This window comes from Mesoplodon densirostris, chromosome X, assembly GCF_025265405.1.
Source record: "Mesoplodon densirostris isolate mMesDen1 chromosome X, mMesDen1 primary haplotype, whole genome shotgun sequence".
In the NCBI taxonomy this organism is placed as follows: domain Eukaryota; kingdom Metazoa; phylum Chordata; class Mammalia; order Artiodactyla; family Ziphiidae; genus Mesoplodon; species Mesoplodon densirostris.
In genome coordinates, this window is record NC_082681.1 from 100,914,745 (window position 1) to 100,941,888 (window position 27,144).

The following is a 27,144-nucleotide window of genomic DNA, read 5'->3' on the forward strand; positions in this document are numbered from 1 at the left end:
ACTTTTCTGTAGGTTTGAGAGTTTTCCAAATGAAAAGTTTAAAAAGGACCATGCATGTTCCAGATTAGTGACTTTCAAACTATTTTAACGATAAGCCACAATAAAGTATAAATATGCAGCAATCCAGGCACACACACACACATATATATAATCTGAACAAATGCATACAGATTAAAAGTTCCACAAAACAATACTTATAATATTACATGTGATGCTCTGTGACTTTTCTATCCTGTTTTTTTTTTTGATTGGTAAATTCCTTTAATATTTCCATGACTCAGGAGTTAAGATTTTTTTAAAGGCTAAAGTGTTTTTTGATATATTTCCCATCCCCTGCCTGAGCTCCCGCCCCACCTCCCAATCTCAGACAACTAATTACCGGTTTAGAAAATATTGGCTGATGCCAAACATTTCTTCTCTGTTCTTTCTGTTCCTTTCCTTCTGCTCAGAGACTCCTGTTCTTCCTTAATCTTTCTCTAAACTGTTGCTAATATTTGAGAAGTTTGTTTGCTGCAGCCTTGCTGTACACAGTTGTGAAATTTGAACATAATGTGGTAACATGCACATTACTTACTTTATTTTTTTTGGCTGCGTTGGGACTTCGTTGCTGCGCACAAGCGTTCTCTAGTTGCGGTGAGCAGGGGCTACTCTTCATTGCAGAGCGTGGGCTTCTCATTGCGGTGGCTTCTCACTGCGGTGGCTTCTCTTGTTGCAGAGCACGGGCTCCAGGTGCGCGGGCTTCAGTAGTTGTGGCTCACGGGCTTAGTTGCTCCACAGCATGTGGGATCTTCCTGGACCAGGGATTGAACCCGTGTCCCCTGCATTGGCAGGCAGATTCTTAACCACTGTGCTACCAGGGAAGTCCCCACATTACTTATTATTGTGATATGCTCTGCTCTGGGCAATACCAAATAAAGGATATTACCACTCAGATCACATCTACATCAGCCAAATATTTTCACAATACTGATATCAGAGTGTGTTATGTTGAAGATAAAAATAGCAGCTTGCGTGCTGCAGAAGACAGGAGATTAACTTCCTTCTATACACAGCAATCTACCTCTTGGATCTGGGCATTAGAGTCTATCCTGGTTTTTTGGGGTTTTTTTTTGTTTTTGTTTTTTTGTTTTGTTTTTTTGCGGTACGCGGGCCTCTCCCGTTGCGGAGCACAGGCTCCAGACGCGCAGGCCCAGCGACCATGGCCCACGGACCCAGCCGCTCCGCGGCATGTGGGATCTTCCTAGACCGGGGCACGAACCCGTGTCCCCTGCATCGGCAGGCAGACTCTCAACCACTGCACCACCAGGGAAGCCCTATCCTGTTTTTTAAAATGCTGGTTGTGACCCATTAAATTGAGTTGATGACCACTAATGGTCACAATCCATTTGAACACTCCTGCACTCCGTGGTGCTTTCTGCAACATTTCTAATACTTTGTATTACCTAGAGACACAGAAGAAGCACTATGGCCTTGAAGAACTGACAGCTCAGCACACCCTGAATCCATGTGGTCTTCGAAAACACACCCCTTCAAATACAGAGAGAGGACATTAAGATTAGGAATTGCCAGAATGCTGACAAAGGCAGTCATTGTTACACGTGTGTGGAGGACGGCTTGAGCACGTTATGTAGCAGACACACAGCCTCTACTCTGGCATTCAGGCCTGGGGGCTTACAGTTGGCCACCTCCCACCCTGAGAAATCGCTCAGCCCCCCTTCCCAGCTACTGGCTGCCTCCTTTCCTCTTGGCCCGTTAGTCAGCCCCAAAGTGTGCAGCCCATAATAATTTCCACACCTAATGGGATCATCCAAGCTGGAGACTCCCTGCCCCACTAACAAAGCATCTCTGTGTCTTTCGGACACTCTTCCCACAAAACTCTAAGGAAAGAGGATTTTGTGGCCTCCTCAATGCATGTCTGCATATGAAAGACTTGAAAAGTCCTACAGAAGAGAAACCTTTTTAATCTTTTTTTGTTTTTAATCGTAGTATTTTTAGAAATGTATTTATCCACAGACAATGCCCCGTCCTCTTTTTTTCCCTAACCTGCCCTAAAGTTCCTTTGCAGCCGAGGCCACCCCTGGGAATAACTGTGGAGTAAATGAAATGATTCTTTGTTTTAAACACCCCCTAACACATCTCAGACTGCACGAATCACTGCCACCACCTTGGGTCTAAGTCCCTTTCCCATCGCCCTTCTCTCCTGTCCTACTCATCTTCCTGGACCCTAGTGTCCCCAGGCTCCTGGGGGAGGGGGAGGGGGGTTGTAGTAGAAAACAAAGGGATTGGACTTTTTTTTAAATTTATTTTTGCCTGCATTGGGTCTTCATTGCTGCATGCGGGCTTTCTCTAGTTGCAGCGAGCGGGGTCTACTCTTCATTGCAGTGGGTGGCTTCTCTTGTTGCAGAGCACGGGCTCTAGGCACACAGGCTTCAGTAGTTGTGGCACGCAGGCTCAGCAGTTGTGGCTTGCAGGCTCTAGAGCACAGGCTCAGTAGTTGTGGCACACAGGCTTAGTTGTTTCGCAGCATGTGGGATCTTCCCAGACCAGGGCTCGAACCCGTGTCCCCTGCATTGGCAGGTAGATTCATAACCACTGCGCCACCAGGGAAGCTCCAGGGATTGGGCTTAATGGTTGCCCCACCAGGAGAATTGGCACGGTTTTTAGTACTTAGCCAATGGATTAACTCTAATTCAGGCATGCAGGCCCAGTTTCCTGGAAGATGGGGGGAAGGGATGGGAGTGGAGCCCTGTAGCCCTAGAAACTTCCAATTCCTAGTCTTCTCACCAGAAGGCACATGTTCCTTCTTGCTTCTTTTCCAATTATGCCCATGTGACAGGAGCAGAAATCCATAATCTCCCCCCTCCCACACATGGCATTTCCCAGGGTCCTCCTCTTCCCAGGGCCCTCCTCTTCCCAGGGCCATCTCTGGAGGCAAACTGTTCCTTCCACCCTCCGCTGTAATTTTCACCCCCCCGCCCCCATCCTGTTCCCCTCTCCCCACACCAACCACCATCAAGCCCAGTAAACTAAACTCCCTTGCCTGTCAAGGCAATCTGGGCCACCCCAGTGTGGCACAGTCAGTCCATCTGGAGGACAAACACCACGTGCTGGGCCACGTTGAGCAAAAGACCAGAGCCCAGGAGAAACGGTGTCTTGTGGCCCGAGCTGCCCACCCCCCGGGAGGGAAGGCTGTCAGACAGCGAGGCGTTGACCGGCCCCTCAGTGGTATTGGCCGCCTCCGCCACCGGGGCCCTCGGGGCCAGCAGCTTGGAGAGGAGGCTGCTGAACCTGCTCACTGTGGTGGCCGCTGGCTCTGGGGACGGGCCTGGACTGGACGCGGTGAGGTTCAGCTCCTCAGGGTCCACACAGAGGCCGTCGGCGGAACGCGCAAAGGCCACCTGGCGGAGGTCCAAGCCAGCCACGGAGCCCGGGGAGGCGCACGGCACGTCCGCGGCGCGCCCAAAGCTCTCCATCCAGTCCTGCAGCCACTCCAGGCGACAGTCGCAGCGCCATGGGTTGCGGAAGAGGAAGAGGCGGCCCAAGAAGAAACCGGGCTGGAAGGCTGCCCAGGCGAGCACGGTGAGATGGTTGCCGTTCAGATGCAGGGCCAGGAGGCCCGAGAGGTTCTGGAAGGCGCCCTCTTCCACGAAGGCGATGCGGTTGCGGTCCAAGTAGAGCAGCTCGAGCTCAGCCAGCTCGGCGAACCAGGCGTGCGCCACACGGCCCAGCGCGTTGCCGCCCAGGTTGAGCGTGCGCAGGCGGCGGAGGCCGAGGAAGGCGTCGGCCGGCAGCGCGGCCAACAGGTTGTCGTTGAGCAGCAGGTGCTCCAGGGCGCTGCAGTCGCGGAAGGCGCCGCCGTGCACGGCACGGACGCGGTTGGCCTGCAGGCTGAGCGAGCGCAGGCGGAGCAGACCCAGCAGCGAGCTGGAGGCCACGGCCTCGATGCGGCTGCGCTCCAGGTGCGCATGCGTCAGGTTGGCTAGGCCACGCAGAGCGCCGGGCACGCGGCGGAACAGGTTGTCGAAGGCGGCGAGCTCGCGTAGGGCGGGCAGCTCGGCCAGGAGGCGCTCGGGCACACTGAAGAGGCGGCAGGCGGCCAGGTCAAGGCGCCGCAGGCGGCCGAGTGCGGCGAAGGTGCGCACGTGCAGGTAGCGCAGATCGCCGTTGTGCGCCAGGCGCAGCTCGGCCAGGCGCGGCAGGCCCTTGAAGGCGCCAGGCGTGATGAAGGACAGGTTGTTGTGGCGCAGCGACAGGCGGCGCAGCGACGGCAGCGTGCCGAAGGCCCGCTCGCCCAGGAAACGCAGGCCATTGCGGTCCAGGTCAATGGAGGCCGCCTCGCACGGGAACTCGGCCGGCACCCGCAAGAGGCCCGCGCGGTCGCAGCGCACCGAGCAGCCGCGCTCCACGCTGCTGCAGACGCAGGCGGCCGGGCAGGCGCTCGCGCAGGCGTCCTCGGCGGCCCGGGCGCTGGGCAGGCCGAGGACCACCGCTGGCGGGGGCGGGGGCGGGGACGGAGGAGAGGGGAGGGAGGAGAAAAAACAAAAAAGGAACAACTGTCAGCCACAGGATCGCCCCAGGTCCAATCCTACCCGTAAGCGTGGCAGAATGCGGCCATCCACCATGTTCTCAAATGTCCCACAGAGCCCTGTCCTCCAAAGGACCTCGTTCCGCCTCCCAGACCTTACTCAGGTTTCCCCACCCATCACACCCTTCGCCTTTGCTCTCAAGTTCTGTTCATCAGCAAAACTCAGCTGGAATCCAGGCACCTGACCCAATCCTAAATCCCGCTTCCCACCACCTGTATCATGGCTTGTGCTCTCCTAGACCGCGACCTAGAGGGCTTGTTGTCTGCATGCATAGAGGGACCTGGAGGGCATCACTGTGGCCTATGCTCTAGCCCTGCACTGCCTAGTACCTAGCCCCCAGCCACATGGGGCTGTTGAGCATTTGAAATGTGACTAGCCTGAACTGAGGTGTGCTCGCAGTGTAAAATACACACCAGATCCCAAAGACTTAGTACCAAAAAAAGGTGAACTATCTCATCAATAATTTTTATATTGCTTACATGTTGAAACGATATTTTAGATATATTGGGTTAGTGAAAATATTAAAATCAATGTCGATAGTTTCTTTTCACCTTTTTTATTGGGCTGCTTAGAGAATTTAAACATGTGTGGCTTGCATTATATTTCTATTGGTGCTGCTGTATCCCCTCCCACTGTAAGAATTCAGTTTTTGAGGGCTTCCCTGATGGTGCAGTGGTTAAGAATCCGCCTGCCAATGCAAGAGACACGGGTTTGAGCCCTGGTCCAGGAAGATCCCACATGCTGTGCAGCAACTAAGCCTGTGCGCCACAACTACTGAGCCTGCGAGCCACAACTACTGAGCCTGTGTGCCACAACTACTGAAGCCCACGTGCCCTAGACCCCGTGCTCTGCAACAAGAGAAGCCACCGCAATGAGAAGCCTGCGCATCGCAACAAAGAGTAGCCCCCACTCACGGCAACTAGAGAAAGCCCGCGTGCAGCAACGAAGACCCAGCACAGCCAAAAATAAATAAATTAAATACATTTTTAAAAATAATAATAATTGAATTTTTGAAAACCCCCACTGAGCAAATTAAGCCTCGTTAAGAAGGGAGAATTAGGAAACAGGTTGGGAATGAAAGTAAAGCCTATCAATCTTTTTTTTTTCTTTAAGTCACTATAATTAAGCCATAAGGACAGCATACTAAATAAACTATCGATGACCTTCTTACACATCTCAAAAATTACTTGTGGACACTGTGTGGTTAATTCCATTCACCAGTCTTCGCTCTCTAGAGCCTTTTTCCCATCATCAGGGGAAGGACTGGTGCTTATAAATTAATTTTGTTCTGAGCATTTGAATGGAGGATCAGATAAAGACTTCCAAAGCCCTCCAGGTGGCTTGCCACCTGCAGGAAAGCAGAATGGCATGGCCTGCTTCTGTATGGTAGCCAGAAGTCCCAAGCCCCATCTTCAGTTCCAATGGAAAAGGCAGGATGGAAGATGCACAAGTTTTATTTTCTGGCCAGGAACAGCTGGCAGGTGGAATGTGCTCCATCTGAAATTCCTGCAGAGGGGCAAAGGTACCCAGATGTAAAACCTGACCACTGCTATTCATAATTTCTACCTGTCCTCGACAGTACTCCCAAATTCCGGCAAACACCCTGGCTACCGTGCAGTCCCTCCCACTGTGTACACGTGATGCTGCCTTGCCTATCCAAGCCCTCGTGGGAACCTGAAGGTGTGGCCACACAAGGAGTGTGTATCAATAGATCTGCTTGCTGCTGCCTCTGTAGGTTTGCTCAGCTTCCAATGTCTTTTCAGTACATCTGTTATGGACACTCATGTTTTTCTCAGTTTCTAGGAAGGGGATTCAGCCCTTTCAGCCTTGGCTGGAGAACACTCAGCCCTTTGAGGAACCCTTCAGTTGTAAACTGTAGCTAGTTCAAAATTCTGATGTTCCAGAGACTTAGCTTTTCTCTCTCCCTAAGAACTGTGAACTAGACACCAAGCTTCCAGCAAAGTTCTTGGACCCTGTGCTGGGCTTGGCTGTAAACGGGGCAGCTGCTGGGCGGGACAGACACCCTGTTAGACAGGGCCAAGAATGTAACCTTAACTCCAGGCATCAGCTGGACAGAGGCAGAACCTTCTTCTATTAACTCTTCCAACTGGGTCAAGCAGAGGCATCAGATTTCCTTACAAGTAGTCCTTCATTCTACTCTCTTCTCCTTTCTAATTAAGGGAAGTGCACTCTCAACCATATGACTCATGTTTCTGCTCCACAATAGCTAATATTGTTCCAGGCGCACTGTATGGCTCAGTAAGTATTTGCAGAATTAAATAGAATTGATGCCTCCCTCTGTAACAATCCCTGCTGGGGGATGTCATTTATTTTTAAAACTTTGTCAAGGAATTCATGGAATTATGACAGACAGGATACAACCAACTTGTTTGCATAATGCAAGAGATCAAAGTTTGGGCTCTTTGGCTGCCAGTTTTTTTTTTTTAATACATGCAACAGGGGTGGGGTGAAGCTTTTTATTGTATATCTTTTTACCTTGTACATTTTGAGCCATGTGAATGTATTACCTATTTCACAAAATAGATTAAAGTGGTTTTTTTTTAACTTTAAACACTCAAGATGTCACTATTAGAGACCTATTTTCAGCCTCTGAAACTTTGATAGCCATTAGGAACAATAACTAATTTACTGGACTATTTAGTGAAATTTAAATTAAATCAAGTAAATTCTCAGAACAGACAACCAAACTCCAGTATTGGTTTACCCAATATGAAGACTAAGTATATGCCTAGTGAGCCAGAAAAACGGCACCAAAGCAAAATTTTTATTTATTTATTTATTTATTTATTTATGCCTGTGTTGGGTCTTCGTTGCTGTGCACCGGCTTCTCATTGCGGTGGCTTCTCTTGTGGCGGAGCACAGGCTCTAGGCACGCGGGCTTCAGTAGTTGTGGCACGCAGGTTCTAGAGCACAGGCTGAGTAGTTATGGCACACCGGCTTAGTTGCTCCGCAGCACGTGGGATCTTCCTGGACCAGGGCTCGAACCCATGACCCCTGCATTGGCAGGTGGATTCTTAACCACTGCGCCACCAGGGAAGTCCCCAAAACAAAATTTTAAAAAATAATAACATAGGGACTTCCCTGACGGTCCAGTGATTAAGACTCTGCACTTCCACTGCAGGGGGCGCGAGTTCAATCCCTGGTCGGGGAACTAAGATCCCCCATGCTTATGAGGCGCCGCCAATTAGTTAATTAATTAAATTAAAGAATAATAACATTTGGGTGAGTTCTGCTTGCAATAATGGCAGAGTAGCTTGTATCAGACTAACATTTCTGCTGATTACTAGTGTCAACTCTGGAAAAATATTTTTTAAAAATTATTTGAACACAACACTGTAAATCAACTGTACTTAAATTTTTTTAAAAAATCACTTGAAGGCACTGGAGAGAAACCTAAACAGGCCACCAGAGTAGATACGCCCCTTAAATGAAAAGAAGCAAACTGAGAGGCACATTTAACTGGCTTTTCCTCTCAGGGCATTTTCAAGTCCACACTGCACATGGGCAGTAGAGCTCAAGCAGAAAGCAAGAGTCTTACTGGGCTGAGAAATTAGAGGTCAGAGTGTATAGCAGCAACAGTGGCTGGAAATTGAGGAGGGAAACCATAAGAAAGAGGGAGCCACAAAATTTGCTCACAAGCTCCCCTTAGATCTTTGTTTGAGTCCTAAAGTGCATGTATGTGGAGTGAGTCCAAGGAGCCAAGAACAGAACTCCAAGAGAACTAAACAGAGATTTCAGCAATTTCCCAGTAATGAGAAGCAGATTAAGAGTTCAAAGTCCACCAAGTTAGAAGCTCTTATAAAATACCTCGACCTTTCCATTGAAACCCTGGAGGGCCACACCTCAGGAGTAAAGACCATTTCCCAGGGCAAAGGGTAAAACGGAACTAGGCCTTCCCTAACAAAGACTGAAACCAAGCTTCCCCTGTATCAAGGGGATCTGCCAGTAGTTTAGCTGAAGGCCAGAAAGAAATTCAACACTCTTCAAAGGAAGATAAGAGGATCTAGAGTTTCTATAACTACAATCTACAATATCTGCTATACAATCAAATAATACTAGATATGTGAAGAAGAAGCAAAACACGACATTGCTCAAGAGGAAAAAAAATAGTTAACAGAAGCAGACACAGTGACAGCCCAGATGTTAGAATTACAAAACAAGGATTTATTATAATTATGTTTAGGAATTTATAGGAAAAGATGGATATAATGCATGAGGATATGGGGAATGTGAATTTTAGAAGTATGGGTCAATTAAAAAAAAAAGGTATGGAAACTGTGAATATGAACCAAGTAGAAATCTTAGTACTGAAATAATACCATATCTGAAATTAAAAAAAAAATCACTGAATAAGAAAAACAGCAGACTAGACACAACGGAATAAATATTCATGAATTTGAAAGAAGTCAATAGTCAATTACCCAAAATGAAGCTCAGGGAGAAAAAAGATTGGAAAAAATATGATCAGAGCTTCAATGACCTATGGGACAACATCAAGCAATTAGACTAACATGCATGTATTTGCAGCCCCAGAGGAGAAAAGAGAGAGAATATGGCAAAAAAATAATTGAAGACAATTTCCAAAATTTGATTAAAAACACAAAGCTCAGCAAACCCCAACTAATATCACACATGTGCACACACACACATATTATCTAGGCACATCACAGTCAAACTGCTGAAAACCAAAGTAGAAAGAAAATTCTTTAAGGCATCCAAAGAAAAAAGACACATTACATAGAGTAAACATCAATTAAAAAGTGATGACTGATTTCATATCAGAAACAGTGGAGGGCATAAGACAATAGAATTATGTCTTATAAGCTGCTGAAAGAAAAGCAAAATCTGGCAACCCAGAATTCTATATCCAATGGAAATATCTTCAAAAATGAAGTACAATAGAGATGCTTTCAGGTTAACAAAATCTGAGAAAATGCATCTACATCAGATCTTCTGCACAACAAGAAATGAAGACATTGTTTAGCTTGAAGGAAAATGACACTAGATGAAAGTCAGATCTACAGGAAGGAATGAAGAGCAATGGAAATGGCAAATATGCCACTAAATATAAAAGACCTTAATTGCTTAACAGACAAGTGACTGTTGAAAGCAAAACTAACAATGTGTTGTGGAATTTATAACATATGTAAATGAAAAATATGACAATAGCATAAAGAATGAGAAGAAGGGTAAACTAAATTGTACTCATAAGGATCTCGTGTTACACATGAAACTGTATAAGACTAATTCAAAGTAGACCACGATACAGACTTGATGTAAGGGGTATGCACCACCAGCATAACTGCGTGGGCCACAGAAACCATGCTGCAAGCCCATCTGGGTGCTGACTGCCTCATGATGCTTTTAAAAATGGGCATTGCAGTGGTGGTGTGGATTTCGTCAATTAAGTGGAGAATGGGGAAGCAAAGGCTTTTCCCCAAACCTTTAAGGTGGGTTTTTGTTTGGGGTGGGTTCCCCCCCCCCGGATTTTTACTTTTAAATCTTAAATGATATACTGCAGGCCTCAGGCATGACAGACAATGAGCAGGTGAAGAACCAATGTTCTTCATTGGTTCTTCATTGGAAAGTGTTCAAAAACTCCTGTGTTAGCTAACAAGCTTCTGAATGTATCACTGTAGTCCACAGAGAAGGCTGGGAAAGGTAGCAAGGAGATGCTGCATCAGCTACTGCAGACTTAAAGTTGGTGTCTCTTTGGACTTTAAAATTGTTCCTATGTAGCTTATTTTATTTTTGTTTAATCAAATAAACAAGAGGGTTTTTCCATGGGGGAAAAAAAGTAGACCATGATAAATTAAAGATGCATATTGCAATCCCTAGAAAATAAAAAAGAATCTCAACCCCTACCTCACAGCATACACAAAAACTTATTTTAGATGGACCAAAGACCTAAATGTAAAAGCTAAAACTATAAAGCTTCTTAAAGATAACACAGGAGAATATCTTTGTGACCTAGTGGTAGGCAAAGATTTCTTAGGGGAAAAAAAAAAGCATTAACCATAAAGGAAAAAAGTAATAAATTAGATTCATCAAAATTTAAAAGTTCTCCTCTTTGAAAGACACTTGAGAGAATGAAAAAACAAGCCACAGACTGTGAGAAAATATCTGTATATTTTCTCTGTATATATCTCATAAATGACTTGTATTCAAAATTTCTGAAGAACTCTCAAAACTCAATAATAAGAAAACAGGCAACAAATTATAAATAATTTATTAAATAATAATATTCAAATAAATATGTTTATAAATAAACTTATTTGATGATATTATTAAATAATAAACTATAAATAAATAAATCACCCAATTAATAAATGGGCAAAATATTAGAAGAAACACTTTACCAAAAAAGATATACAGGAGACAAATAAACACATGAAAAGATGGTCAACATTATTAGTTGTTAGGGAAATGCAAATTAAAATAGTCACCTATTAGAATGACTAAAATTAGAAAGACTGACCACACCAGGTGTTGGAGAGCATATAGAATAACTGGAACTCTCTTACTCTGCTGGTAGAAATGTCAAATGGTGCAACCATGTTGGAAACAATGTGGCAGTTTCTTTAAAGGTTAATCATGGGCTTCCCTGGTGGCGCAGTGGTTGAGAGTCCGCCTGCTGATGCAGGGGACACGGGTTCGTGCCCTGGTCTGAGAAGATCCCACATGCTGCGGAGCGGCTGGGCCCGTGAGCCATGGCCGCTGAGTCTGTGCGTCCAGAGCCTGTGCTCTACAGCGGGAGAGGCCACAACAGTGAGAGGCCCGTGTACCGCAAAAAAAAAAAAAAAAAAAAAAAAAAAGTTAATCATACACCTGCCTTATGATTGACCCATTCTACTTGTAGGGAAATAAAAGCACACGTCCATACAAAAGGCTTGGGCATGAATGTTCACAGCAGCTTTATTCATAATAACCCCAAACTGGAAATAACACCAACACCCATCAAGAGTTGAATGGGGGGACTTCCCTGGTGGTACAGTGATTAACAATCTGCCTGCCAATGCAGGAGATACAGGTTTGATCCGTGGTCCGGGAAGATCCCACATGCCATGGAGCAACTAAGCCCGTGAGCCACAACTACTGAGCCTGCGCTCTAGAGCCCGTGAGCCACAACTACTGAAGCCCGAACGCCTAGAGCCCGTGCTCCACAACAAGAGAAGCAACCGCAATAAGAAGCCCACGCACCGCAACGAAGAGTAGCCCCCGCTCACCGCAACTAGAGAAAGCCCACGCACAGCAACGAAGACCCAATGCAGCGAAAAATAAATAAATAAATAAATGTATAAATAAGTAAATAAAAAGGAGATGGATCTATTTGTATAACATGGAAAGACTTCTAAGATATATTTTTTTTAAAAAGAGTTGAATGGGTAAACAAATTATGATATATGCATACAATGGAATACTACTCAGTGATAAAAAGGAATGGATTATTGATACATATAACATGGATGACTCTCAAGATAATTCTGCTGAGTGAAGGAAGCCAGACAAAAAAGAGCACATACTGTCTGATTCCATTTACAAAAAGTCCTAGAAACTGCAAATTAGTCTATAGTAACAGAAAGATCAGTGGTTGCCTGGGGATGGATGGGGGGCAGGGAGGGGCAGAAGGGAAGGATTATAAAGGGGCATGAACTTTGGGGGTGATGGATGTGGGATATGTTCATTATCTCAATTGTGCTGATGGTTTCATGAGGGAACACTTTAAATATGTTTAATTTGTTATATGCCAATTATACCTCAATAAAGCTATTTTTTAAAAGAGATACCATTTGTGTGTGTGCCTGTATGTGTGTATGACTTGTATACAGAATATAAAAACTACTCCTACAAATGAAGAATAATGAAAAGACAAACTAAATAAAAATGAGTAGAAGAACTGAACACTTTACAAAAGAATATATTAAGGGCTTCCCTGGTGGCGCAGTGGTTGAGAGTCCGCCTGCTGATGCAGGGGATATGGGTTCGTGCCCCGGTCCAGGAAGATCCCACGTGCCGAGGAGCAGCTGGGCCCGTGAGCCATGGCCACTGAGCCGGCATGTCCGGAGCCTGTGCTCCGCAATGGGAGAGGCCACAACAGTGAGAGGCCTGCGTACCAAAAATAAATAAATAAATAAATAAATAAATAATAAAACTACAGTGAGATTTCCCTACACACTCACTAGAATGGCTGACAACCCTAAATGCTGGTGAGGATGTAGAACAACGGGATTCTCTTACATTGTTGATGTGAGTGGAAAATAGTTCAATAACTTTGGGAAACTTTGACAGTATCTATTAAAGCTAAACATATGACTATGATTCAGCAATTCCATTCCTAGGTATTTACCCAAGAGAAATGAAAACAAAAAGTCCACATAAAGACTGTACAAGAAAGTTCACTGTGGCTTATTCAGAATAGACCAAAACAGGATATTACTCAACAGCAGAGAAATAAATTACAATATAGCCATACAGTGGAATACCACTCAGCTATAAAAAGGAACAAACTATTGACACAACAAAAACATTACAGTGAGCAAAAGAGAGCTGACACAAGAGTACATACTATACGATTAAATGTACATGCAGTCCCAGAAGAGAGCTGCTTGAAGTGGCTCTGGGAGCTCAACAGACATGGCCTGCAGATGTATTCCACCCCCAAAGACAGCAAATATGCACAGGGCAGAGTTTGGGAAGTATGGTACCATATGTTGTCCAGGTGATATAAGCATGTCTAATGCTATTCAAATTAACCACAGTTTATGGGTTTCTTTTGCTCTTATAACAACCAACTTTTAATAAGTATTTGCTCGGGGCTAAGCTTGCTATATATATTATTCCATTTAATGACAACCCTGCAATGTAAGTATTCTTCTCTTCTACTCACAAAAAGAGGAAACTCGGGTTCAGGGTGGTTAAACACCACCAACCTTTGATTTTTGTCTTTCCACTGTACTGTACTATCCCCCACCCACCCAACCCTAGCCTTTCTGAGCTTTTGTTTCTTTAACTGTGAACTGAAGAGCCTGCACTTCCTGACCTTGGAGGGCCCTTCTGGCTCTCATTTTCCACAGTTGGACAGCAGCTGTTGCCAAGCACCACGTCTAAGAAAAAATACCCCACTCAAAACCCCATGTTTCTCTGCAGCCTCCTCCCAGCCACAGCTGTTTGGACTGCAGGTGAACTTTTTTTTTTGCGGTACGCAGTCCTCTCACTGTTGTGGCCTCTCCCGTTGCGGAGCACAGGCTCCGGACGCGCAGGCTCAGCAGCCATGGCTCACGGGCCCAGCCGCTCCGCGGCATGTGGGATCTTCCTGGACCGGGGCACGAACCTGTGTCCCCTGCATCAGCAGGCGGACTCTCAACCACTGCGCCACCAGGGAAGCCCAGGTGAACATTTGACCTAAGCAGAGCCAATCAGATTCATTCCTTCCCTGTGAACATGGAACAGGCAGCGAGATCATGTGAGCACCAACTGCTATATAGCATTGGGGCTGGGGTTTGTACCAAAGCCATGTACAGGTCAAAGTCATCGGGGAGCCGGAGCCAAAGGCAAGGTAAGGAAACTGGTGTGCAGAGAGAGGAGTAGATTGGCCATGAGAATCACAGGAAAGGAGATCAGGGACAGTGGAAAGCTCCTGGCCAGCCCTTTAGTTCCCATAAGGCCCTGCTATAGCTATTTCTGTGACATTTCCCTGCTTCCATTTCAGAAACCCACTCAAACCATCTGGGCAGACCAGTGGATTTCTGTTCCTTGCAACCAAACCATCTCTGCTTGTAGTGGACATCTGATGCCTTTTCCGGCTACCCAGCTCCTTTTAAGTACTGTTCATACATTTAGGGAATTTCCTACATTATAAATCCTGCCTCCTCAATACAGAAGCCAGAAACTCCCTTTTCTCAACTTCCCTTGCAGTTAGGGCCCAGGCATGTGACCTAGCTTTGCCTATCAGAAGTAGGCGCCAGGCAGAAACCATTTTCTGGCCAGGATGGTGGCAGAGTGCATCTGGCTTCCAGGCTCCCATGGTGGAATTTCAGGCACCCAGCACCTAGCATGATGCCTGTGAACGGTCAGGTGTGTCCCCCAGTGGTGGTGGCCATGGGGTCTTTGCTGGAACTGCCCCACTACCTGATTTAGGCATTGCTCCGGGCAGTGAACCTCCAACCAGCAAGCCTGGGAACACCTAGCATCCCTGAATAAACCCCTTCTCATCTTCAGTGACCTGGAGTGGGTTCTATGGCTTGCAGTGAGATTCCTGAGCAACATCCTAAGTAAGACAGGTTCCCGACAGGTTCCCGTAATCCCTTGAGTACCATCTCCTCCTTCTGGCCCCTCCCCTTTCCCCGAGAACCTCATGAACTCTTCACCTTGAAAGAGAAAATGACTCAAATTCGAGACCAGGCAGCACCCCTCAACCAAAAGGAAGCTCTTTGCCATTCATTGGCAGGAAATATAGAAAATGGAATCAAAAATTGTTTAGGCCATCCCCAATTTTTCCAAATTCAAATGAAAAGCGGCCTCTCCTGGAATCAGAAGGGATCATTCCAAAGACAAATCTCCTTGGCTGTCCAGAGCTGAGTTCCATGGGAATCCCTTGGCCAAAAACACATTTACCAAATTAAAATAAAGATCACAGTTTGTGAGAAGAGAAGTCAAACTCATTGGCAGTTGCTTAGCAATTTATTTTCTCCCATCGGAATTTTTGGGAAGGCTCCATGTGGAAATCTGAAAAGGCTTCAGTGCTTTTATTCCCAGACTGAGGTAGGGAGGGGAAGATGAGAAATTCAGCAGGATGGGCCTCAGCTCAGCCTGCCTCTGTCATAGTTCCAGAATTCACATGTGGGGCTTTCCAGAGCATTCGGTCTGGAAACACTCCTCCTGAGGGTGCGGCCTCTCACGCTAAATCTCTCGTAAACTCTGATGACACTGCCTTTCCCCCCCTGCTCTCTCATACTGCTTTTTTTGTTTGTTTTTTTTTCTTTTGTTTCTCAGTTTCCTCATCTGTAATAGATGGACAATTATGAGGAACAAATGACTTGTAATACTTGAAAGAGCTGTGAAAGCATTGGGCCAAGCTAACAGCAGATTCCATGAGCCACTGTTGTCACAAGATTAAATCTCACCAAGGGACCAGTACTTCAAGGACCATGTGAATATCTGCCCCAGAGTGGAAAGCAAAATACCAAGCGTCAGAATACTGAAGTTATTACTACAAGTAAACTACAAAGGAAGAATCTAGAATGGTTCTCTACCTGGGCTGCACATTAGAATCACCTAAGGAGCTTTTAACCAACTCACAACTCACCAGATTACATCAGAATCTTCAGGTGTGGAAGCAGGCATCCGTACTCTAAAAAGTTCCACAGGGAATTCCAATATATAGCCCAAGTCAAAAACCAAGGGTCGGGCTTCCCTGGTGGCGCAGTGGTTAAGAATCCTCCTGCCGGGGCTTCCCTGGTAGCGCAGTGGTTGGAAGTCCGCCTGCCGATGCAGGGGACACGGGTTCGTGCCCCGGTCCGGGAGGATCCCACATGCCGCGGAGCGGCTGGGCCCGTGAGCCATGGCTGCTTAGCCTGTGCGTCCGGAGCCTGTGCTCCGCAATGGGAGAGGCCACAACAGTGAGAGGCCCACATATCGCCAAAAACAAAACAAACAAAAAAAAAGAATCCTCCTGCCAACACAGGGGACACAGGTTCAAGCCCTGGTCCTGGAAGATCCCACATGACTTGGAGCAACTAAGCCCATGCACCACAACTACTGAGCCTGAACTCTAGAGCCCACGAGCCACAGCTACTGAGCCCCTGTGCCACAACTACTGAGGCCCACGTGCCTAGAGCTCGTGCTCTGCAACAAGAGAAGCCACCACAATGAAAAGCCTGCACACCACAACAAAGAATAGCCGCCGTTCACCACAACTAGAGAAAGCCTGTGCGCAGCAATGAAGACCCAACACAGCCAAAAATAAAAGAAATAAAAAAAGAAAATCCAATCCCCCCAAAAAAAACCAGGGGTCTAGGTGGACCGACTTTATAAAGATGGGATTCGTCTGTTTGGTATCAAACACTACAGGGTGTAAAATAAAGTTATCGCATGCCCCAGCAATTCCACTCCTAGGTGAAAGTGGGTGTTCTAACAAATACTTGTACGCAAGTGTCCATAAGGCACTATTCACAATAGCCCAAAGATGGAAGCAACAAATGTTCAACAACAGGTAAATGGATAAACAAAACATGGTCTAGCTACACGGTGGAATATTAATCTGCCATAAAAAGTAATGAAGTATTGACACATGCTACAACGTGGCATGTGTCAGTACTCAAAAACAGAACCTCAGAAACATTATGCTAGGGGAAAGCAGCCAGACACACAAGGCCACATATGATTCCATTTATATGATGTATCCAGAATAGGCAAATCCATGGAGAAAGAAAGTGGATTAGTGGTTGCCTGGGGCTGACAGAAAGAAAAGAGTGAGTAGTGACTGCTTAATAGGTACCGGGTTTCCTTTTAGGATGTGAAAATGTCTTGGAACTAGATAGAGGGGATATATGCACAACATTGTGAATGTACTAAATGCCACCGAATTGTACACTTTAAACTGGTTAATGGTTAATCTTTTGTTATGTGAATTTTACTTCAAACAACAACAACAAAAAAAGGTACAAGGTGTCCCTGAATTGGGGCAAATACCAGAAATGGGTCCCTGCCTTTGTATTCTGGTCCAGTATACTGGCCAGCCCCCGAGCTGCAGGGAGGCGGCAATGGCCGGGCTCAGATGCCCGCACAATGATGTCTTTTTTTAATTATATTTTTTTTGGAATGATGTCTTAATGCAGACCAGCTGAGGGATTTCTCCGTAGGTCCTCAGCTTTTTGAGTATATGCTTTTGCCCCTTGAGGTTTGCTAGGAAAAGAGTTACTCATGGAGTTTCCAACCACAGACTGAGTTTGAAGTGTTTCTTCACCCTCATTGTTTTCAAAGAACTTGTGCCTCACGAAGCCAAAATAGCAAGGGAAAATGTGGTCCATTTTCTGATTTCAGCAAAATCTCTTCAGCCACTTTGGCTCTACAAGTCATTCCCCTCCCACTCTCGGTAAATGCTATCCCAATTACTCCTCAGACCAAGCCCCAGTGCCGGATTTTCAGAACCAAATGGGCTGAGGGAAGCAGAAATGCAGTGAGGGAGACCATTCCATGGCCTCTCATCTCACAGTGACCCCAGAACTTGCTTCTCACATCATGCAGGTATCTTCTGTGACAGACAAGAAAGGCTCATGGGTTCACACTGCAGCTTTGCTGGCCAATGTGAATCATGGGGGCGGTGGAGAAATCAGTTGGTCTTCAGAGGGGTGGTCTGCTAATGGCCTCGCAGGCCTTGTGGATCTCGAGGTGGAGAGCTGTCCCATCTAAGGAGGAAAACACTAGGCCCCAGAAAGTCCTCCAGGTCTAAATACAACTGCTCCAAATTGGAAACAACTTAAGTGCTCAACAATAGGGTAATGGATAAACAAACCAGTACACCCAGGCAAGGGAAAACTACTTGGCAATCAAAAGGAAGCAGCTACTTATCTATGTAATGACGTCGATGAATCTAACCCACATACTGCCCAGCTCTCCACAGTGCCTGACTCTCAATAACGAGGGATTTGTTCTCCTTGGGGTGCAGCTCTCTCCCTACAACCTTCCTTTTTTTCTTTTAAGTCAAGTTGATTCAGGTATAATTTACTTACGATAAAATGTATCCATTTTAAGTGTACGTAGTTCAGAAAGTATACCAAACATATGCACCCACATAACCCCCACCCCAATCACAATGTAGAATATTCCTACTACCCAGAAAGTTTCCTCAGGCCCCCCCCCTTTTTTTTTTTTTTGCGGTACGCGGGCCTCTCACTGTTGTGGCCTCTCCCGTTGTGGAGCACAGGCTCCGGACGCGCAGGCCCAGCGGCCATGGCTCACGGGTCCAGCCGCTCCGCGGCATGTGGGGTCTTCCCGGACCGGGGCACGAACCCGCGTCCCCTGCATCGGCAGGCGGACTCTCAACCACTGTGCCACCAGGGAAGCCCTCTCAGGCCCCTTTGACAGCAGTCCCCTCCCCATCCTCTGCTCCAGGTAACCAGTAATACAGTTTCCGAAGTATAGTCTTGCCTGTTCTAGAACTTCATGTAAATGAAATAAAATGGTTCTTTCAGTCAACATTGTGTTTGTGAGATTCATCAATGTTGCTCCGAAGATCAGTCGATGATTCCTTAGTATTGCTGAGCAGTGTTCCGTCGTATGGCTGTACCGCCATTTGCGTATTCAGTCACCTGCTGCTGGACATTTGGATTGCTTCCAGTTTTCACCTATTGTGACTAAAGCTGACTAAAGTGACTAAAGTGACCTATAGTGACTAAGGACTTGGGTGCAAGTCTTTTTGTGGACATGTGTTTTCATTTCCCATTTATCTAGGAGTGGGATTGCTGGCTCATATGGTAAATATATGTTGAACGACCCAAGAAACTGCTAAACAGTTCTCCACAGGGGCCGTGCCATTTTGCATTCCCACCAGCTGGAGAGTCCCAGTCGCTCCACATCCTCACCAACAATTGCTATGGTCTTTTTGACTAGCCATCCTAGTGGGTGTGAGGTGGCATCTCATTGTGCTTTGGATTTGCATTCCCCCAATGACTACTGATGTGGAGCATCTTTTCATATGCTTATTAGCATTTTGCATATCTTCCTTGATGAAACAGTATTGTCATGGTTCTAATCTGGGCAGCTTCACCCATTCAACAAGCAAACCCTTATTAAGAACTTAAGTAAGACTCTAGAGACAGGAGGCAAATAAGCCCCAAACCCTAGCCCTCATTAAAGACTCATGGTTTAGAGCAAGCCGATGGCGAAGACCCCTGTAAAGCAAGACAAGGAAGTGGGATATTGTGGACAGCAGGAAGACCCTGAAGGGGTTGCCATGGAGGAGGGGGGACAGGAGAGGCATTTCCAAGAGACCCTCCTGTGGAGAATTTCTGTTTCAGTTTTGCCCTAGATTTACCCTGCTATGAGCCACCTCTGATTCCACCATGATCTTGTTTTGTCAGGCTGATTCAGTCATTTTTCTCTAGCTGGGGTGGTAGAGTCCTATCCCTGCCTGCTTCTCGGGAACACGTTGTCTGCAATCCTTGTGACTTGTAGTCAGAGTAATATTGTCTGTGCTGCTGAGTGCGTTTTAAATGAAAGCGCCAGGGGATGTGGAGATGGTCATTAATTTTAAGTGCATCTATTATTAGCAAATGATGTCACCGCTCAGCTCTCCAATTTGTCACAAGAAGTCTGTCTGTATTTCGGGTCTCTGCAGCAGGGACAGTTCCTCTTTGGCAGCATGCAGGCTATGAATACTGTCTGCTTTCTGTGAGGAACAGGAGAGCTTTGGGTACAGAATTAAAATAATGTTGGCTCTTCGAAGCAAACATTCTGTCCCAATGAGTCAATCAAACTTCATATCCTTTCTAGGTAGGAGAAATGGCAAGGAGCTGACTGTTTGTAATTATATAAATGTCAACCTCTGTCCTTTGGAGACTCCTGCAGCTAGGAAGTCATGTCCTATTTATCCATACTGTTCCCTGAGCCTTGTTCCAATTTTTTTTTTCTCATTTACTTATTGAGTCGGCCATTAAAGAATGTAAGTTTCTCAAGGACAAAGGCTATGCAATTATCTCTCTCATGATATCCCTAGAGTGTACTGAAGGTACAGTGTGTACCTGTTGATTCCTTGAATACAGCAAGTTCTACTTTTTAAAGGTGGAATTAAAGAATAAGAAAATTCTATTACTACCGTTCTTAGAATTATCTGGCAACATTTTCTCTGCCAGCATGGCATAGAGAGGTCTATTATGTGGGTCGTTATGACCTCAAATAATTATACATTCACCTGAGGGTCAGAAGAACAGAGTCTGTGTAAATTGCTTACTGCAGAACTTAACAAGGGATTTTGCCTTGGGCTATCTCGGTTGGGTTGGAACAGCTGGAGCTGTAGAGGTGTGGAAAAAAATTGGGGATGAGTCTTCTTATTATGTTAAAACCCATATAACAATAGGACCAAAAAACTTGGAAAAAATTCCTAAACATCCATAATCACATAATTCCAACATGATATTTTTCATGTCATCTTCCTCCTTTAGGAAGATGATTTCTTTAAGGGATTTTTTAACGAAATGAGCTTAAAATAATGTGATTAGAAAACCACTATAGTTTTTGGTAATTACACCAATGAATTCATATCTGAAATTAGAATAAGAAAACCACCAAGAGTTTACTTCATATATTTGGCTCAGGAGTTTTGTTTTTAAAACAAACAAAAAATCAAAAACACCCCCCCTCCCCGACCTGCTGTTTTCTTTAACTCTCTGTACCCTCCCCCATGATCGCACATTCAGTGAAACCTAATCAGAAGTATTGGTGTCCAGGTACAGCTTTCATGGAAGCCACCTGAAGCCCACACTTCTTGGGTAGAAGCCCTGTGGTTTCCACGCATGTTCTAGCATCTTCTACTGACTTCCCAACCCCCTCACCCACTGGCAGGTGTCTGCTAGGGGAGGGAAGGAGGGGGCCTTGGAACTCACCATGCAGCAGCAGGAACAGCATCCCGCAGCTTTTCACGCACCTGGTGGCTTAGAACCACCCAGCTGTGGAATCCCTACCTAAGGGGAGAGAGCACAGGTCATCGGGTGCCCAGGAGGGGGTCCCTTGACAACCAGGTCACTCAGGCCCCTCTCTATACCTCCACTTCCTCCTGAATGCCCTACCTTTCCCCCTTCTTCTCTGCATGCATTTCTCCCCATCACCTTGGTGCTGGGTTAGGAAAAACCAGTAACAACAGCCAATCAGACGCTCCCCCCAAACTGACAGCTTGGATGTGTTTGGAAATCCTTCTTCAGCAGCAACTCACACGGACTCACTGACAACCCAGCAAGGAAATGGACAGAGAGGAAACCTCTGCAGAGAAGCATTAGTGAATAGTCCCCAAATGTTGCTTACCATCCTGGGGCTCTGCCTGATACTGCTCCTCCTCCAAGGTGCCCTTCAGCTCTCCCAGCCCATCCATCTCCCAAGTCAAGCAGCCACAGATGCTAAAAATGATTCGACAGAGAAGGAAAGTGGGGGCAGGGAGGATGGTGAGCCGGGGCAGAGGAGAAATAGTTGCTTATGCAGGTTTGAGTGCCTGTTTTTCTTTCTCTAGATTTAATGGCAGGAAAATCCTGTATCAGATGAGGATTAACAGAGATGAGAGAATGTGTCTGCCTTTCGAATCACCAAAGCCAGTGACAGATTTTGCTGACACACCAATCAGCTTTATTCCCAGGCCTCAGCTTCTCCATCTGCCTGGCCCCTTTCTCTCCTTAAACCTTCCGCAGACCCCGCCTCCTGCCCTGACCCCAGCCCCAAGCAATGTGCAGCCAGAAACTGGCTTCCTGCCACCCAAATAGCATTATCAGCATTTTCAACAAGGACATGTCATATAACTTGGAGAGGTGGGGAAGGGACAAAACAGCTTAAAATAATGATGTTTTCCCGAAATGCAGGCTGCTGCTTTCCTTTCTCTGTGGAGTAGTTGAAGGCGGATGATCCAAAAAACAGACTGAAGATGGCTTTTCACTATCACGAGGCTTGGAGTCCCGGCTTTGGGGTCAAGGCCATACTTGCCACCCCGTAAGGCAGCAGGTCCGTGGGCCATTTTCAGAACCTGGCTGAGATTTCTCAAACCCATCAGGACTCAGAGTGTGGCCTCAGACCAGCAGCAGCCTCTGGGAGCTGGTGAGGAAGGGGGATGTCTCAGCACCCCTACCCCAACCCCACACCCCTGGAATCAGCATCTGCATTTTAACAAGACTCCTATGCTCCCTAAAGTGGAAAGCCCTGGTTTAGGGGAGTGATGAAGGGGGTCTGCTCAAGGTGGTGGCAACAGTTTGGCTGCCCTCACATTCTTCTGGGCCCAGCGGATCCACCGGGCCTGGCTGTAGGGTCTGGCCCTCAGCTCTGCTCGAGCAAGCTCCCAGGTATCCATGGCAACCTGCTGCATCCTGGCTGTCATGGCCTTTGTGTGCCAGTGCTGATGGGCCAGGAGTCCCATCCCACAAAGAGGTCTCGGGGTGTGAAGCTAAGCATCTGAGGCTGCTGTGCCCTGGGGAATTTTTGTTTTCTTTCATTTGGGTCTTGAAAGCCAAAATACGGTTGAACTTGTCATAACTTCTGCTGGGAAGGAAGCCATACTGGGGATGGGGTATGGATGTGGGCGGAGGGAGCCCGCAAATGAAGTCCCTGTCCCCAGAGCGGTAGGCAGCTCTCCCCTTGTGACCGCTCGTGTTGGGGGCATCCTTGCAGCCTTCATTCCAAACCTTGGCCCCATGAAGCCTCTGCAGCAGGCCACAGACTGAAACGTGGCTGTGAGAGCAGCCTGTCGGCACCTACAACCCTGGGCTGTGCTTACTGGGTCCACCTTGCCTTCTGTCTTCTGCAGGCTAGTGGGCCTGGGGCTCTAAACCAAGGATCTCCCTCAGGAAGACCGCCTCTGCCTGTGAATCAGACATTTCTCCCGAATGGGAAGTAAGGAGCAATGAGAAGCCTGTCAGGGGAGAGACGAAGGGCCCATTCACTGGGCCAGCTAGTCACACTGACAGCAACTGGGGAACAAGCAGCCTTGTCATCCAAACCTAGTTCCCAAGGGGAAAAAAAAACAAGGAGGGAGGGGTTGTCACAGGAAGTGCGATTGACTGGCATGCCCCCAAAGAGAAACTTCAGACTGGACCCTGTTATCCAGAGAGCAAGACAGCAGGCCCCCAGCCACTCGGGGGCTGCCGGGGCAGTTAGCACCAGTGCTGGCTGTCTCCATGTAGCTGGTGGCTGATTAGAGGGGCAGGAAAAGGGAGGAGGGGTAAGCTAAGTGAGCCCGTGATATAGAGGCAGCCCAGGATGCCAGGCTTTGCCTTTGCAGGTGGCCTTCTAGAAAAGCTTCCATCAGCAGTGTGGGGGGCGGGGAGGGAGGGAGCCCTAGTGTTTCTTTGTAATTCCCGCTGCACTGGTTTGGAGGCAGCCAGCAGGGACTCAGCATGGGGCCTCTAACGATAGGAAAAGACAAAATTCCTCCTCGGGTTCAGGGGTTCAGACTTCAGCGGCCTCCGATGGGCACCCTCAGGAAGGACTTGGATACTAAACCAGATTCTTTCCATTCCTGTGCTCCGACTCCTGCTGGCACACACGTACACACACACCACAGGGAAACATGACCATTCCACAGGGCCAGCGCTCGAGGGCATGTTCAGCCTGCCACCAGTGAAACAAAGCAAAGTTCCCTGTTTCCATTTGATACGTACGAGGCAGGAGGATGAGGTAAACTCCAGCAAAGCCTGGGAAGGAAATCGGCGATCGCGTCATTCCACGCTTTTATTTACTGATGAGGAAGCCCCGGCCCAACTGCAACATGAAATGTCCTTATGCTTAGTTCAGATTCCCCCAGAGGCAGGTCCTGGGACAATGATACGAATGGAAGTACTTGATTTGTGAAGCGATTGCGTAAGCACCAGCAGGAGAGTGGGGAAGGTAGAACTCAATGGTGTTATCAAACAAGTTGGTGCTGTGACCAAGCGGAGCCTAATCCCTTAGCAAGCTCTTCGAGACAGAGGACACGTCTCAGAATTCTCTCTCCTGCAGGGCAGGGAGCTGGGGCACTTATCCACCAACTCCCGCCCTTGGTAGAGGCTGCTCCCAGAGGAGATGCGGGTCCGTTCCTTCTCCAGCAGCCTCTGGCTGGCAGGCAAAATGAGGCTGATGCACCAATTCCTAAAGAAAATTTCTTTCCAGGCTCATCTCTTACAGCAAATCAGGGCGGCTGGGGGAGTAGCTAAGCTTCCCCAACTTGGAATTGGTAAGGAAATGCTGATTACCAAGGAGGCATGGTGCGGCGAGGGGTGTCGGGGCTCTTGCCCTATGCAGAGCTGCCCTGGGATGGGCTGCAGGGTCTCATCCCGCTCTGATGGGTGAGGCTGCCCCTCAGGGGCTGCACAGCTGGCGGCTGCACCCCACGTGGTACGGCGATATTCCGAGGACACAGATTTGCCTCCAGCCTTTCTACACCATGGTCACAATTCACAGACATTCCGACTCTGGATGGCTGATCCTCAAGGCCTTTGCTCCTTTCTTTCCCCACTTCTCCACCTGCTGAAACCCCAACCTTCCCGCAGGCTTAGCCCAAGTACTACCTCCTCTAAGAAATGAGCCCCTCTTGGCAACCTCCCTCCTCGCCCACAGGCATCAGCCCTGCCCTTTGGAGTGTCTGGATGGTCCAGGGCTGTGCTTGGTCCAAGTCTGCACCCCCATAACGCCTGGCAGGTACCACCCTCAGACTGGGCAAGATGGAGGACGAGCAAAGTGCCAAGGAGATGTCCACCGGATTCTGGGTACCTGGGACTGTTCCTGGCGAATTTTAGAGTCTTCCTTTGTCACCGAAAGAATCCGGAGACAAAGTGATAGGTAAGAAGTGGATTTATTTAGAGAGTAACACGCTCCACAGATAGAGCGTGGGCCATCTCAGAAGGCGAGAGAGCCTCGAAATATGGGGTGGTTAGTTTTTATGGGCTGGGTAATTTCATAGGCTAATGAGTGGGAGGATTATTCCAACTATTTGGGGGAAGGGGCGGGGATTTCCAGGAATTGGGCCACGGCACCTCAGGACTCCCTGCCCAACAGATTCTGAACCCGCTTTTCTTAGTCCATCCTCCAAGGGTAGACTGTACCACCACTGTGCACACTGGAGAAGTGGCCCCTTAAAGGGCGTCTGTTTGCACTTGAGGACGTGTGTGGGAAAGGGCCCTTGTGGTGTGGGATGGACGCAGGCAGGGAAGAGGGAAGCCACGCCACAGCCCTTGAGCTGGGGCCACTCTCTGTGCCACCACATTCCTGCTCAGAACGCTGAGGAATACAAGAATTCCAAACTTAAACCTGGCCTTCCAGATTGCTATTCATGGAGGTATATCTGTCAAGGTAGTTGGATAGAACACATTTTGCTTAAGAGTCTGTTGGCTTGATTTATAACTTTTAAATATTTAGACATATGGTATGTGGTCCTCTGTGTGTACTCTTGTCCCAGGTCCCACAAACATCAGGGCTGGGCCTATGTTTGGCATTCAGGCAGTGGTGCACAAATGTTTGCTAACGAAGCCCATGTGAGAATTGGTGGGCAGAGGTGTGGGGGGGACTATAGAAGGACTGGGGCACATGACAGCCTTGGCCCCTGGCACCACCTTCTTCTCTGACTTATTCGGTGGTCTCAGGACAGATACCCTCACTTCCCATGCCTTACAAGTACTTGAAACTATTCCATAATCTAGTCCAGACCATCATTCTTCAAGTCGGGAAACTGAGGCCCACAAAGGTTAAGTGACCAGCTCCCCAGGGTGACAGTTGAGTGGAAGTGGAGCTAGGACCCAGTCCTCCTGTCTCCCAGTCCCTGGGTTATTCCGGGACCCTAGTAAGACAGGGACACAATCTATCCGCATCCCCGTGACCACTCCCGCTGCCGGCAGTAGGAGAAGGGGAAAGGGGGAAGGGGAGGGGAGTCACCCCTAAACTACCTTGGCTGAACCCATTCTGTGGCTACAGCACCTAACTCCTTTGTTCTCTATGAGCAGACCATCCTACTTCCTTTCACTTCCAACCTTCCAATGGAAACCCAGCTCCGACGGGTCTGGTTAGATCTGCCTGGGCTCAGGGGCTTCGTTTCTGGAATTGGGGGGAGGGGAAGGGAGGGGCAGAGAAAACTGTGCCTTCATTCCGCGGACTCCCGGTGAAGTGACGTCGCCCCAACTGCAGGCCCAGACACAGTCGGGGTGCGGGCTCGCACCCCCTTGCATCCTCCCCGGGGCGCAGGGCGCGCCACAGCGCTAATGGAGGGGCAAGTAGGCAGCGAGTCAGCGGTCTGGACATTTCGGCCCAGCCCCTCCTTCCATCCCTCCCTCCCCGGGCTTCGGAGAACTAGTTCAGCTCGCTAACCCCGGTTAGCAACCACTCGTGACACAGTGGTTTTTTTCCCCTTGAGGTCACGTCCTCGTGCAGCCTCTACAGCTCCTGCCCACATCCGCCGGCCCAGCCCCAACCCCAACCCCTCCGGGGGCGAAGAGGCGGAGCCGCTGGGCGCCAAGCCCCACCCCACCAGGCGCGGCCGCCAGAGGGCGCTGAGGCTCCGGAGCCGGGCCAGGGCGGCTCCCAGCCCTCAGCCCCCAGCCCCCAGCCCCCGCCCATCCCCGCCTTCGCGCCACTCTCACCAGCTCTGCGGGGCGGGACAGAGGCCCGGGAAAGTCCCAGGGTGCATCTGTGCCTGGAACGTTAGTCACGCACCTGGAGCCGCAGAATATCCGGCTGTAAGGGATGCCAGGGCGAGGGCCTGACTTGTCAAAGGTCACACCCTGGGGAAGGTGTCCCAGAGCCTTGTCCTCCTGACCCGGCGCCATGTAGCTCCGATTGTGGCTGATAACCCTGTTTGCTCACCTGTAAATGAAGAGCTGGC

General features: G+C 48.0%; 1 protein-coding gene across 1 annotated transcript; it reads right to left on the reverse strand.

The window, feature by feature from the left end:
• Nucleotides 1–3,077: 3,077 nt before the first annotated feature.
• On the reverse strand, nt 3,078–21,690 carry NYX (nyctalopin). The gene is made up of 4 exons (XM_060086534.1): nt 21,624–21,690; nt 6,153–6,260; nt 5,887–5,996; nt 3,078–4,490 (listed from the first exon to the last, which is right to left on the reverse strand). Exons 1-4 carry the CDS (start codon nt 21,688–21,690, stop codon nt 3,078–3,080), a joined length of 1,698 nt encoding a protein of 565 aa, XP_059942517.1.
• Between the last annotated feature and the right edge of the window lie 5,454 nt (nt 21,691–27,144).